Source organism: Trichoderma evansii (genome assembly GCF_050947405.1).
Source record: "Trichoderma evansii strain SZMC 28006 chromosome Unknown GGI43scaffold_1, whole genome shotgun sequence".
NCBI classification, from domain to species: Eukaryota; Fungi; Ascomycota; class Sordariomycetes; order Hypocreales; family Hypocreaceae; genus Trichoderma; species Trichoderma evansii.
In genome coordinates, this window is record NW_028145205.1 from 560,789 (window position 1) to 574,860 (window position 14,072).

The window sequence follows — 14,072 nt, forward strand, 5'->3', positions numbered from 1 at the left end:
GTAGAGAAAATCCTGCAAGGTGTCAAAAATAAAGAAGACCAGGGACGGTGCTAAGAATACCATCTACAGCCTGTACCTGGCAGTCATATCCGATTGCAGCGGCCAAGTGCTGACTGTTTAGAGGATCGTTGGTTTGTCCATCAATATATGCAATGCTACTTAGCAAGGCATCCAGGTACGAGTCAACGGGCACCTAGCTTCGTATCAGCACAAGCATCCAGTACGCAGAATTTGTTTTTTATTTCCCACTCCATTGTCGCCACGGATTATGCGCTGCGTGCGGTCTCTCCACATGGCTACTTGGCGCATACAAATCACTGACGGAGTATAACTCGTAGCTGGTTCAAGCAGACTCCGTACTCGCCGTTGGCCACCAAGGAACTCGGCTAGGCCGATCACCTAACAGAGCGCTTTGGGCACAAATAGACCTGGTTGGCCCTTGTGGATAGTGGAAGCAATAGTTACAAGTACGTGATAAGATGACGCCAAACACGGGACGATGAGGATGGTTCCACTCGGATTGCTTAGTGCAAATGCCGCTTAAGTCGAGCAGACCGGGATGCGTTGCTGGGTGCTGGGCTACTCCGTAAATGTTTCCTCCTCGGTGCAGCACCTCAGCTTCGGTTGGTACAAATCGCCATCCGCGGGGGGCTGCATGCCAATCAAACTGATACTCGCATCTCACGATGGGCAGAGAAGGCTGAGGCTGAGCTGCATTAGAAGCCAGAAATAATAAAGAAAAAACGTGAACAAGGTGGAGAAATGCTACAGCCTGAGGGTTCTAGAAAAATGCCGCGCTGCTAATTAGGAAGCCGCAGATCGCTACGTAGCAGGTAAAACAGCAGCTGCGATGGGACGGACCCGCGCGGCTGCCCATCAATGTCCCTGAGACACTGCGAAACCAGCAGCTCCGCAGCCAAGTATAAAGTACCGAGTACAAGCACAGTTCTAAGTATAGATATGATAATGGGGGATCCATATTTAGAACCCCTCATCGCTCCGTTTTCCTCCTCTTCTCATTCTCATTGTTCAGCTCGCGATGCTATTAATGCACCACCACGAGGAGGGAAACCAGTCGCTAATGCAGCCCTGCAAACAGTTTGCAGCCCACTACTGCTACCACTAATGCCTAACGCGACCACTACTGCTGCTGGTTTCTCGGGGCTAGCACTGCTGCTAGTACCGCTAGTTCTGCTAGTACGTACTGGACAGGTAGGATTTTCAGCTTCCTACACCTGCTCTATCCGGAATCCAGGCATGGGCAGGACATCAACAATCAGAAGAAAAATCAGCTGGTAGAGCCCAATACGGCCATGACCTCCGTTATGTCAGCCTCAGTCATTGCCGGTTACCTCCAGACCTCCTTTGCTGTCTCTCCACACTCTGGCCGCGCACGTGGGGGATGGGATGCTGATCCTGGCAGATATGCAATATGCGGTAACAAGTCCGATGGGATGCCAAGCGGTAGCACCAGTATGGCCATAGCGGCGGCTATCACGGTTATCACAGTAGCAAGCAAGTGCTGGCTGCAAACGACTATTGCTGCTTTGGGCACGCACGAGCCCATCGGTGGCCAGCCCTGCCTCACCGAGCCATCCGCACATTCGTCCAAGCCTTGCTGCTACAGATTATTATTCACCCGTCCCGGCATCGCCGCTCTTTTTGGCTGCAAGGGGGCTGGACGAATGTTTCGGTGAAGACCGCCTGTGTTTGTTGTCCTCTGTCTCTGCTTGTCGACATCAAATGCTGCTACTTGTTGAAGTGCGAGTGCATTTGCCTGCTTCCTCATCTTGTGAATCGAAAGATTAGCTCGCCACCTACTATACTCTATCGGCAGCGTTACATGATGTGTGTTTGGGCTCGGATTTCGGAGTAATGATGACCATAGAACCCAATCGTCAAGGGGGTCAGCATCATGGGTGCCCCGATCCCCAACGCACGGCCCTCTTGCCTCTTATCGCTGATGCAGTCTCGGTTTAGACTTGTATACGAGAAATGATGGCAGATGAACAGGGCAGGACAAGGAAAAAAAAACTTCAACGGTCATTTCTGGACAAGGCTCCAAACCCCTGGTACTCCGCACTGCTAGCATGTAAGACCTTTCCAGGCCCGCGATATCAATGAACATGGTACGGAGTAGCACTACAAACACAGACTCACGAGTAATGAAACAAGCTCATACCGTCTTCAGAACAATTCAATCTCAGGGAAATGCCAATCCTACGCGACGGGACAGTGGATAATTTCAAGACGCAACAGCGTGCTACAAAATACGACACAGGCAATCAATATTGGCAGTGCCGACTTTGCGGACGATATCCTCGTTTGGCGATTTCTCCTCAATTCACCTCAGCCCTAATAAGGATCCTGGGCCAGCCTCTTGGATAGAAACAATTAACGTTTCGGGGAACTGGGCCAGATAGAGAGCAATATCCGTTTATTTGCTTGATTTTTCCACCATTTTCACAGCACACCACCTTAAGAAAGCCAGCCGGCACGCCAATCACAGTAAGACAGTATTTGCGGAAATGGTGTCAAGCCAAGGAAATCCGCGGCTGCGCCAACCAACTTACACTCTGTTTCTGCTAACGACCAAGCCATGGCGTGATTCTTTCCTTCAAGCCTCGTTTTCGGCACCCTTCCCACAGCCCGCCACGTGGTCGTCTCCGAGCGGTGCTCCTTTCTTCATTTCCAGAAATATTCTATCGGTTTAGGGGCTGGCGTTCGTTACAGTAACACAGCATCGACTCGGAGCCATTTGGTTCAGCATACAGTATTCAGCTTTCCCAAGTGGCAAACCTCAACCAGTCTGGCCTGCTGGCATCACACGCATACCACACATAAGTGCTCACTTTAATTGACACATTCAGCCCCCTCTTCCCGCCTCTTTACACAGATAGGTGCGTGTAAAGGGGAAAGTCTCCAGGAAGAACCAGAAGAGCGGCGAGGTGTGTCTTCGCTTGCCTGCTTGCTTGCTTGTAATGATGACAATGCGCAACGAGTTGTCTCTAGCTTGCTTAGCTGTCTATTCTCTTTTTTGTTTCTGTGTTCTCTTCTGTTGCCTGGGTCTTTTCTTGTCTTGCCATCCATTCGTCGTTCAGTGCTGCCGTATCTCGTTTCGTATTACTATTGCTGCCGCTGCCACTACTACTACCACTCCCGTGTCTCTCATCGGCTCAAAGTCATTCAGCCACAAACTTAAATTATCCAATTAACCTACCTGGCGCCCTTCCCCGCGCCCAACGGCCGACATGGACTTTGCCTGCTCCGATTCACCTATCATCGGATGCTTACTTCCAAGTTACATACCCTTTTCTAGATAACCCTACCAATCTCGCTCCGTACATACATGCTACCAACAAAGTTAATGACTGCATGGATTAGCATTACATACATTCACAGAGCACCGTGGATGGTGGACACTACTGCCTACGGCAGCCACCAACACCACTTGCTGTTCATCATTAATCGCCCGTGTTAAACTTACAAGTTAATTGCGCCGAGTGGCATTCTGACGCCAAGTTTGGCAGCGTGCTCCAGTATTGCACATGTCGACGCCAGTCAGCTGAGCGGCTTGCCCTGTGGTCCATTGCCGCGGATCTTCTCTCCAGCCGTTGCCTTCTTTCGCTGTCAAAGTTTCCCGCCAGCCTGGGCCGATGTGCAAGTCCCTTGTCTATTCATGCAGGCTGCTTACATGGTAACAACACCACCTGGCTATGTATATTACTGCCTGCAGCTGCAGCGGCGGTACAAGAACTCGCACTTCGTATGCCGCTCCAGTGGACTCACCTTGTTTGGAGGCCATGGCCCCTCTCCACTCCTTGGCTCCCGCACTATCACCATTCATATTCTGCCTTGACTTGAGGCCATCATTCTCACCTGCACGTGGTCCATGTTAATATGGCGCATGTGCATATGCAGCAGGGCCACTGCTTCTGTTATTAGCCGCGCCTTCTGATACTACATGTTAGTACTGTACTTACTCGACAATCTAATTACTTCATTTGTCGGCAGCGAGACCATTGCTTACGCATTCCCCGCAGCTCACTTCTGTCTTGGCTCCTTCTCCCACCCGGCGGTCTCCCGGGCTTTGCGGGCTCTCGGCGCCGGAACGGCAATTATTAATTACTCAAGATTCCAAATCTAGAAGTAACCCAGCCCCAGTTTCCCAGTCTTCATGATACCCCATGGGTAACGCCTTGGAAACTGCTCCCTCCACTTGATCAAGGACATCGACATATTTATGGCGCTAGTACTATTAGTCTAGTACCTTTTTTTAATCCTTTCACGCCCCCTCTAGCTGTCTTAATTGAAGCTAAATACTTGGCATCTGTACTCTCACGATGTGTCGGACGGAGCATGGCTATGCTCTTGTATATTGGCACAAAGTGGCACAAAGCTGCGTAAGCACCTGCTTATCACGCTGCTAATATTTCGCCTGAGATCCAGCGCGTACGGAAGAAGATCAACCAAAGAGGGCCGACCTGCATTCGGCATATGTTTCCAAATATGATACTGCCCTGTTTCCCTACAGAGCATGTCTATTCTCTTTCTCTCATCCTTTCAATAGTGCCCCCTTGTGCATTCCTATCAGCACCTTATCATTGCCAAGCTGCTTTTTGGAGGCAAGTCGGCTTCCAAGCATCCGGGCTCACGCACCCAAAGACCCGACCACCGGGTAGCGACCTTTGTTCCCTCTCTTATGGCCGCGGCTAATCCAAGGCCACTGCCTCGCTTGGCGGATTCTTTTCCCTCTTGCTTGAAGGAATGCATACTGCTAATCCGGCCCTTTTCTGTCTTTGCTATCGCCACTGCCACCACCCACTTCTAGCATGTAAAGTAATCACTTTTCCTCGGTTTCGGCATATGCAATATTTCATATACGACATACCCTTCTGATAACCAGTTTTAAATGTGATAAGTCACTATTAATCAGCAGATTGAGGAAAATCATGCAATGCTAGAGAAAGCAGAAGCTTGAAAATATATATATACTATAAAAAAAGACAAGCAGCTTGAGAAACCATATTGCCCACCCACTCCACCCGCACACCCCCCCTGCTACGAGAGCGAGAGAGAGAAACTTGTCAGTCTACTTCGTAGCGCTGCTACCCTTCTGTAACAATTTTCTCCTCTTATGCTGTGTATAGCAGTGATGAAGCAATGCAGTAGTCCACTGCTAAAGAAGCAAGAAGAGAAGATGTAATCCCTCATATATGTGAAAGCGTACTAAGGCAGCACTACTCCATTTTATTGCGCATCACGCCGTATTACTGCCTACAGAAAAAGTATCACAGGGTAGTATTACATACCGCCCAACACTCTATTCATTATCCATACGCACACCCAAAATCCCACTCGGTACGACCCAAAAAAAAGAAGGGAAGGAAGAGGGACAAGACAAAAAAGAGGAAGCGATTGGCGGATTCGCTTAAAAGCCTCTGCCTAGTCGCAAAAACGGCATAATTTATTACCGACAGCTTTTTGCAGGGCTGCTTATAGAAAAGGCAAAAAAAAAAAAAAAAAAATGACAAAAAAGTGACAGTAATGGGTCCTCCTCCGGCTAGACTTTGTGTGAAGGATTTTAGACGGGGGGACCTTCGCTTGGCTGCAATGGAACCTTTTTTTATTAACCCAACGACCAACACAAGCTGCTACTGTTGCTCCGTTATCCGTCGAATTAAATGCACATACCTAACTCGGTCTAGGTACGGCACGACATGCGACGGTATGGAACGGTACGGGAGCGCCCATTACATATCCTGTGCTAAGGCAGGCATTACATACATGCTTTGGTGTAGTTCCAAAACTGTGTAAGTAAGAGGGGGAGGGAGAGTGACAGAAAGGAAGAGGGTGGTGAATCTGATCAAGATGACACGAGTCCCACACCTAAGCTGCATAAAAGCATACAGTAAATCAAAAATCAACAAAAATGCCAACGAATAATCAAGCTTCAGTGAAAAGTAACATTTTAAACCCGAAACAAAAAAGACTTTAGCACCCAGTTACATTTCAAATGCCCCCCTCCATCCCCTCCATCAGACAAAACAAAAAGCAAGGCAAGCAATCAAAAGCAAGCTTCGCAGGAATTTTATTCTAAATGGCGTTTCCCCCCCGTCATCCAAAAGGTCACTCACACCAACTAACGAGGTTTCGGCTTAATGTCCGTTCACTATAAGAAAAGCTAAATACAAGAAGTAATAGTAATACATAATACAATTACCTGTTTTTTTGCCCTTTTGTTCAAGAAGAGTTGTCGTACCCAATGTACGTAGAGCATTACTTGCAGTGTCTCCGGAGGAGTCATTTTTCTGTTACACTACATACATAGAGCTTCCTCTTCGGAAAAGGGATTTCCTCTTTGTTTTCTTACCTGGTTGGGACAATGGTGGCCTTTTTGTTACGGTACTGCCACTGTGTTGCTCCGTTTTGCTGCCTACGTAACTTACAGGTGCAGGTAATATGTATGTGCTCTGTTGTTTAATATAAGCAATTTGATCCGTCACATTACATACATGTGCTGAAATCCTGCATTAACACTACTTATACACAAAGGGAAGGGCGTTACTTGTACGTGCATCGCTGCATCCACAATAGATTCTAATAAGGTAGGCCTTCGACGTATCTTTGGTCTAACAAGTAATCCATATTTTTGTTTCTCCTACTCCCCCGCTTGTAAAGATTCATCCCCAAAGGCCGTTTAGACATTTTCCCAAATGAATTAGCCAACAACAAAATATCAAGACAAAAGAGACAAAACATTTCCCCGTAATTCGCCCACTCCATAATCGCAGATGTCCTCCATAGTCGTGTACCAGCTCCAAACCCCCACACATTAGTAAAAAGAAGTGCAAGTTTGATTCCCTTCTCCCCGCCGTTCCTCATATAAAAAAAGACAATCATAAAATAAGTCGCAAGGAGTGTTGCTCTTCCGCTTTTATTCTCATATTCTGAATCAATCTTACTGATGAAATGAAATGCGTGCTTGTGAGGGTATAAAAAAGAATTATAAGAGAGAGGAAATTTGCCAACGTAAAAAAAAAAAAGAAGGACAAAGGAAAATTATGCAAGCCGGCCGTTATTGTGTAATCGTCTACCCTCCGGCTTCCCAGGAGCTCTTTGAAAACCCGTCCCCGCTGCCCGAGCCAGCTTTTGTTGATTGTAGTAATAGTAGTAATAGTAGTATGTGCAATCCGCCAGTGCCGATAATTTTGGGGCACATGCGTTCTGTCTCGAAAATAAAACTGCTTAATTGTACATGGCGCCGCAGACCAGCAACCACTACGGGATGTGGTCACACTAGCCAGTTTTGTATGCAACTTCAAACGGCGTGGTGTACGAGGCGCTGCTACCTCGTGATTTAATACGCATACGGCGAAGAGTTGTATGCGTACGTGTTAGTACGCTGCTCCATGCTCGAGCCCGGGCTCGCGGTTCCGCATATATCCGTAGGTGCGGGACTGTGCAGGCCGTTGGTACCATAAGCAGCGGGCATAGTCTGGAGATTGCCATTTGCATGTGTCCCGTAATCAGACCCAACCATCGGTGCATCGGTCATCCCCATGTACTGCTGCGGTTGCTGCTGCTGCGGTTGTTGCTGTTGCTGTTGCTGCTGCTGTTGTTGTAAAGCTTGGTGCTGGGCGTCATATCCTGGAGAAGGAGGCGCATTGTGAAAAGTGTAGCCTGAGGAGTGAAGCTGCGGCTGCGCCGGCTGAGGCATGTATGCGTGTCGCTGATAATATGCAATCATTGCTGGGTTGGCACCACCCGTCGACATGCTGTATTGCATGTGGTCTGCTTCTGGGGTGGGTGCGGAGGCCCTGCTGTGACCATGGATCGCCATCCGGCACTCGCTACGGATCGGGGTCACAAAGTCCGCACGAAAGTTCTGAATCGCGCCATTGGGGCTTGACCCCAGCGCAATGGCGTATTGAACGAGAAATTGAAGGTCGCCAAGATGTCTTGTCTCAAGGCGTTTTCGCAGGACGCTGCTAGTTTGTGAGTTCCACCGCAGGCGGCTCGGGTCACCATCTGGCCACAGCGACTGCGACCAGGCGTTCAGTACGCTGGTTTGCCTGAGAAGGTTCCGCATCCTGGCCGAGTAACTCCACTGGCCGCTGCTTGCGCCTTCGTCAAAGTGCTTGACAACGTGGCTCACGTATTCTTTGAATGTGGGGCCCGCGTGTACATCACTTGGCGCCTCAAAGACTTGGAGACAGTTCTCGAAGCCGCACGCGAAGACAGTCTGGGGACACAGCGGAACCTTGGCATCATCCAGGTTCATCCTCGATCCACCATGAGAGTTCTTCAGGTGAGCCTTGTAAGCAGTTTGCCAATCAAAGACCATTTGACAGCCTCGATGGCGGCAGAACCACTGTGCATTCGTATGGTGGAAGTCTTCCATGTGGCGCTTCAGGTCATTCTTGCGGGTGCATGTCTTTTGAATCCCTTCCTCAAGACAGAATCCGCAGGTAAATGACCCCTTTTGCTTCGGAGCCGCTGCTGCAGGTGTAGCATCCTCGACATCCCAGGATGATTCGTCAGTAAGAGATATGCTGGCGCGAGTTGTCGATGGGCTTGCGTTTGGCTTGCGGCGGTGACTTGCTCGAGGCGAAACGTTGGAGGCGACACTTCCGCACGTGGATGATGTATCTGAGAATGCGTTGTTACTGCTTGTTGAATCGAACATGTTTGATGAATCGTCATGCGAGCTGCCGCTGGAGATGTTGCTGCTGGAGAGCATAAAAGATCTCTCCTCGTCTGCAGAATAAGAGGCAGATTGTTAGAGGCATGAATACGAGGAGAAAAAGAAAAGAAATACATGAACGAATAGACGAGGGAAAAGATGTATACCAGGCTATGAAGACCATACATGTGTCTCGGCTGATGAATATAAATGGAAGAAATACTCACATGATGAAGATGGTGACAAGCGCCCTTCTTCTTGTAGCAATCGCCCTAACTCCTCTCTTGAGTATTTACCAAGCAGGTGTCGAATCATTTGACGATCAACCCGCTCCTGCTGGGGTAGATTGAGGTCGGGCGACACGCCCTCTTGGTTTGGCCAGAGTCCTTGTGCCATATCCGCCTTCAAACCAATATAGTAAACGAGACTGGTCTTGTTGTTACCATATATGGAGAAGAGGGGAGAAGCTGTCGATGCGTAGAGATGGATTGTATAAAAAGCTGTTGGTGCCAAGCCACGGGGGTTTAGTGGGATGATAAGCTAGGCTTAGGTTGAGAAAAAGAACAGGCAGTGGCTGATTCGAGAGACGAGGGAGATGGCCAAGTTTTAACAGGATCAATTTGTTATAAGCAAAAGAAAAAAAAAATTAAAAAAGCGAGGTCAAGGCGGTGAGGAGATAGTCAGATATAAGTAGTGGCAGCCAAGAAAGTTCAAGACGCGGAGAAGAGATCCGTTTACTTGGTGAGAGACGAGCAGGGTATATAGTAAGAATTAAGCGGGATGCTGGTTGGCGATGGGGAGGGGGATCACTCAACACGTGCTGACTGAAGCGTTCGTGTAGGCCCGCCGTCTAGCTCCCGTTTTGTCAGACGAAGCGACGGAAAACGGAATATGACGATCACGATTCAGAGCGTTTTAAATAAGAGCCTTCGAGCCTAATTTACCAGCAGCATGAAGAGACAAATCCAGGTAGTGAATTAAGATGCGCCGGAGGCGTCTGTCTTTATGGAGTCGTGATCTGAGGGAGGGCTCCGCCTCGGTCGACACGGCACCTCCACTAGTGCGGGCGTGCAAAGCAGGAACAAAGACGAAAATCAATGCCACGCAGCGACAGAACGCATTCGATTTCAACCCAGCCAGATGGCGATTAGATGGCAACAGGATGTAGCAGCACAGACGGAGCGTCGCCGAGCGCCAGAATCAAACGCCCCAGCCAGGCGAGCCGAGCAATCGACCCGTGGGCCGCTAAACTGACAGCGACGAAAGAGCGCGTGCTTCGGACGACACTAGTTGGAGAAGCTGGGGGCGTGTAAGTATCGAGAGAGGCACGATGGAGCGGTTATCGACTGGCAGGTGACGGTGGGCAAAGAAACTCCCGCAGGCGAAAGCCTGTAGCAAAGGTGGATATCGCTCATGCTCTACCTGCATAGGGAGGATGCTGGAAAGAACATGTGCCTTCATCACTTAAGGCATTAGTTTTGCGGCATCCAAAGACCTGCTAGCCTCTTAGACCTTAGCTGTTTCTGGCGCTGATGTACTATGTCCCCTTTATTTCGCCTGCAAGTATGGCTGCTGGCTTTCGTGGTGCAAAGTGCTTGTATCAGGGCGTGGTAGTAGTAATGCTAGTGATAATCCGAGTAGCAGTACCAGCAGCAGGCTGTTAACATGACCGCTGGCTACCGTACCGACGGTTCGGAGAACCAGCTACAGGGCATGGCATCCCATGCATGGTACTTGGCGAGCGAGCGGCACAAGAAGGGGTGTGGTAAGGCGACATGGGTCGGATGGCTCGATGGATCCAGATACTACCAGGCCGGGTGGTCACCAAGCCAGCGGGCTGGAACTGCTGTTCCACTTTAGCAGACGGGGGATTGGACTATTAAGTCAAAATGAGTTTCCAAGGTCTGTCAAACACATGCCTTATCCCCTGGAGGGGGTAATGCAGCACCGTTGTATGTATTTTGAGGGGAGCAAAGACACGCAAGCCCTGTTGTCTCATGTCGTCAGTGCTCGTTCCACTCCTTGACCTTGTTCGTTCTTTTAACGCATATCATTGGTTTGGTCCTCCAGCCGGATAGAAAGCGGTACGGATAAAGTGGTTTCCTTTGCCCGAGTGGTAGCTAGCATTCCCTGTCTCCATTACAAACACATCAACACATCCGAAGGTTAAGAAACGGATAAATTTTATGCCCGAGCTTCCAGATGCTAGTGTGTGTCAGCCACGATTCTTTGAGATTGAACGGAGGCGCCATGTTCAGACTAAAAACGCACGAGTAATTGTGCAACAGCAGCGCGCCTAAACGAGATGAATTAGCCTCAGATGAGCAATTGCCGAAAAGAAAAAGCAGAAGGAGAGAGCTGCAGAAGATGGGCAAAATTGGGCAAAATTGGGCGCCACATCGTCAGTCGTCTCCACGCTAGTGTAGGGCAGAGCTTGACGGCCCTACTTGGTGAGCGAGAATAAAAAAAGTCCTGATGAGCAGCCAAGTAGAGCATGCTATCTAGTATCCGCAGTCAGCACGATGCCCTTGTCTCAAAGCGTGTACAAGTACCTCTCTCCACCTTGGTGTGTGCAACCCAAGAAGCACTCCCGCTTTCTCTCCACACACGCCCTCTCTCACACGACCCGACAGCAGGGCTGAGAAGCGACTGGGATGTTTGTCCCAGAAACATTAGTGAACGACAGGGCGAAAGGACCGTGCGCTTGGGACCAGATTGCGATATGATTTGAGCCACAGGGGCCTCTTGGTTGACACCCTCTTCCCCTTTTCTTTTGGCTATAGCATTCTGCAAGACAAGAGACAATAGTACCTATGTACTCGTAACAGTCGATATGCCATTCCTCATTGACATACTCTGCCATGGCGATGAGCAGTCTAAAGAGGGCTGAGATTGGCCATCACAGAATCATAGAGACAGAGGTCACAAGTTTGGATCATAACCTGACTGCGTAAATCTGTATGCTTTGTAGGTCTTCCACAGGGCTTGCTATTTTCTTTTCTCCCTTCTCTCTTATGATGATATGCATGCTGTTTCATTCTATCGTTACATTCCCTATAATACTTATAGCGTATTGGTGTTTTGAGAGTCAAGGTTATGAAACAAGTGCGTAGTAGTTCTCGTATGGGGCTCGAAAAACGGTGCGGTTGGCGGCGATGAACTCCTAGATCGTGGCAACTGCGCTTTCGGCATAGCCTACCGGCGGATATTATTGCGGGAATGAGAGAGAGAGAGTCCCTTTTTTCTTTCCTTTTTCGTTTTCTCTGTCTCTTTTTCTTTTTCTCGCTTTTTTTCCCGTACTCGTATCTCAGTAGGGGTTTAAGAATAAAGGGCTACACGCGCATAAAAGATTACCTCGTCCCCGACTGGGCTTTGGATGCCCGAGTCGAGAGACCGGAGTTGCTACTGGAACCCAGTCAATGGGCGACAGCCGAACGGACGAACTCGGCTTCTACACACCCTGGCAATCTCGTGTGGCGCTCTGCTTAGCCCTGCTTTCAAATATAGCAGTACGGAGTGCTCTACTGCAAGTAATGAGCGGTTAGAGAGCTAACCGTAAGGCTGTGTGCTCCGTCATCATAGCGGCCCCTCCCCCCTTTCTAGGATCTAGGCTATTCAATGCTCCATATCGATGAGACTGTGAGCAGGGCCATCGGAGATGGTCAGTGGGTAGGGTCTGGTCCTGGCCCTGTGTCGTACAGAGACAATCACCCGCGCGGCACGGGGCACACAGTCGCTGTCAAAGGATTTCGCATGAGGGAGCAAGCGCTGCGTACAGCACCCATGGGTCGGACGGGTACATAGGTAGTATAATGCTGACTCGGGTCACATACCACTCAAAGCTAAATTCAGCCGGCAAACGCTCATGCCGTATCTACCACAGTCCTTGATGCTCTCCACAGCAAGACTCGTGGTGCTATGCACTCTGTCAGCTTCCTAGGCAGATACCTTATTAGTTCGCATTACTTGCCCTGTCTGTCCAGAACACAAGGCAAGGGTGCCTGTCCCAGGTGCGGATATAACGCTCTCTGGCACAGCTAGACCCGTGAACTTGGTATCGTATGCCATTGGCCGGTCAGCACCATTTGTAAAGACGTCAGGTTCGGGGGAGCAAATCGTTGTTTAGTTATCAATCGCATGTGGAATCTGTAGGGCTCACTAATGGTAGCAAGGCAGGCCGGCGGCCAAACGGCGGGTGTGTCAAAACGGCGGTATGCGAGCGAAGCGACGCAGACGCGATTGTCAGTCGATTGACCACGATGAGATGCAATGCAATGCAATGCAGAGCGGGTTCCAGTGAACCGCTGGAGCTTGCTGTTGGATGGCATCAGAAGAGCGAGGGGAAGGCCTTCGGAATAATACGAACACCGACTCAACACCAGAGACGACGGAAGGCATCTATTTTTTCCGTCACTCACACATACCCTGAGCAGAGCACAGGCAGCACTACGAACTTACCCTGAACTTAATTTCACCTCCATTTCTGCTGCTTTTCCATTTGATTGTCTCGATTTTATGATTATGCTATTACCTTGCAGCTCTCCATAGCACACGAGGCGCTCGTCAGTACGGGGACGTGAGTTTCAACCCCTGGCCGACGATCGTCCCGGTCCTCCCGTCAGCCAACAAAAAGACCTGGCGAGCTAATAGAAAGCCAAAACCATGATCTTCCGGCTTCCAGTATGGTCAGAATACCGGACTTTAGCCAGCCTCGTCTCCAGACCTCGTGGCTTTAGCAAGGCGCTATCAAAGTGAGCCAGCGACGATGGCGCCACAGATGTTCTGTCTCTAACTGCAGGGTCTAGCGCATGCTGGATTCTTACCCCTCCAGATTGCTCGCCCACAAGAGTCGATGACAAACTCAAAGCTACAGAATAAGAACAAGGCCGTTCAATATTCGCTCAAATGGTCCTAGGCTGCCGTTTCGATTCCGGCTCCGTGATGATTCCAATGTCCGAACCCGTTCGTTGCTCATCTGAAGAGAGTAAGCACCTACTTCGCGTTAGCGTTAGCGATATTCTCGAATTAAACAGAAATTATCAACATGTCTTCCCATTTCTGGGAAGGCTGGTGCAACATCTGAGCGCCGCTATGCGGAGAAAGGCATCAAGATGACCCAGCCACCAAGGTGTTTTGATCTTCGTCTGCTGTGCGTCGAGGAGTGTTAAGTACAAGTACGCTTTAGCAAGTACCCCGGACTGACTACCTATTAGCAAGGACAAGTAGGGACAAACGCAAGCTGACATGGGGCCCACAGTCCAGTTAGATCGCTTAAAACTGCAATATCCATCCTCATCATCTTCAAATGGTCCACTCATAGGGCGGAGCTTTGGCCACCTCATGGCCGTGGTTGCGAATCAGCCACTGCTGAAACTGCCAACTCCGC

At 49.6% G+C, this 14,072-nt stretch overlaps 2 protein-coding genes across 2 annotated transcripts; both read right to left on the reverse strand.

Moving 5' to 3' along the window:
• Positions 1–7,131: 7,131 nt before the first annotated feature.
• GGI43DRAFT_4002 (uncharacterized protein) lies at positions 7,132–9,337 on the reverse strand. Its single transcript, XM_083205438.1, has one exon. The coding sequence runs from the start codon at positions 8,741–8,743 to the stop codon at positions 7,361–7,363; it is 1,383 nt and encodes a 460-aa protein (XP_083065808.1). The 5' UTR covers positions 8,744–9,337; the 3' UTR covers positions 7,132–7,360.
• A 1,404-nt stretch (positions 9,338–10,741) lies between these two features.
• Positions 10,742–11,460, reverse strand: GGI43DRAFT_4280 (uncharacterized protein). Its single transcript, XM_083208902.1, has 3 exons — positions 11,239–11,460; positions 10,958–11,187; positions 10,742–10,891 (listed from the first exon to the last, which is right to left on the reverse strand). The coding sequence occupies exons 1-2, from the start codon at positions 11,357–11,359 to the stop codon at positions 11,003–11,005; spliced, it is 306 nt and encodes a 101-aa protein (XP_083065809.1). The 5' UTR covers positions 11,360–11,460; the 3' UTR covers positions 10,742–10,891; positions 10,958–11,002.
• Between the last annotated feature and the right edge of the window lie 2,612 nt (positions 11,461–14,072).

Excerpts from the sequence above, each read along its gene's own strand:
- GGI43DRAFT_4002 (XM_083205438.1), bottom strand. The coding sequence starts at position 8,743 with ATGCTCTCCAGCAGCAACATCTCCAGCGGCAGCTCGCATGACGATTCA.
- GGI43DRAFT_4280 (XM_083208902.1), bottom strand. The coding sequence starts at position 11,359 with ATGTTTCTGGGACAAACATCCCAGTCGCTTCTCAGCCCTGCTGTCGGG. Across the intron at positions 11,188-11,238 it reads ACACACCAAGGTGGAGAGAG|ATAGCATGCTCTACTTGGCT; the intron begins GTACTTGTACAC and ends TGCGGATACTAG.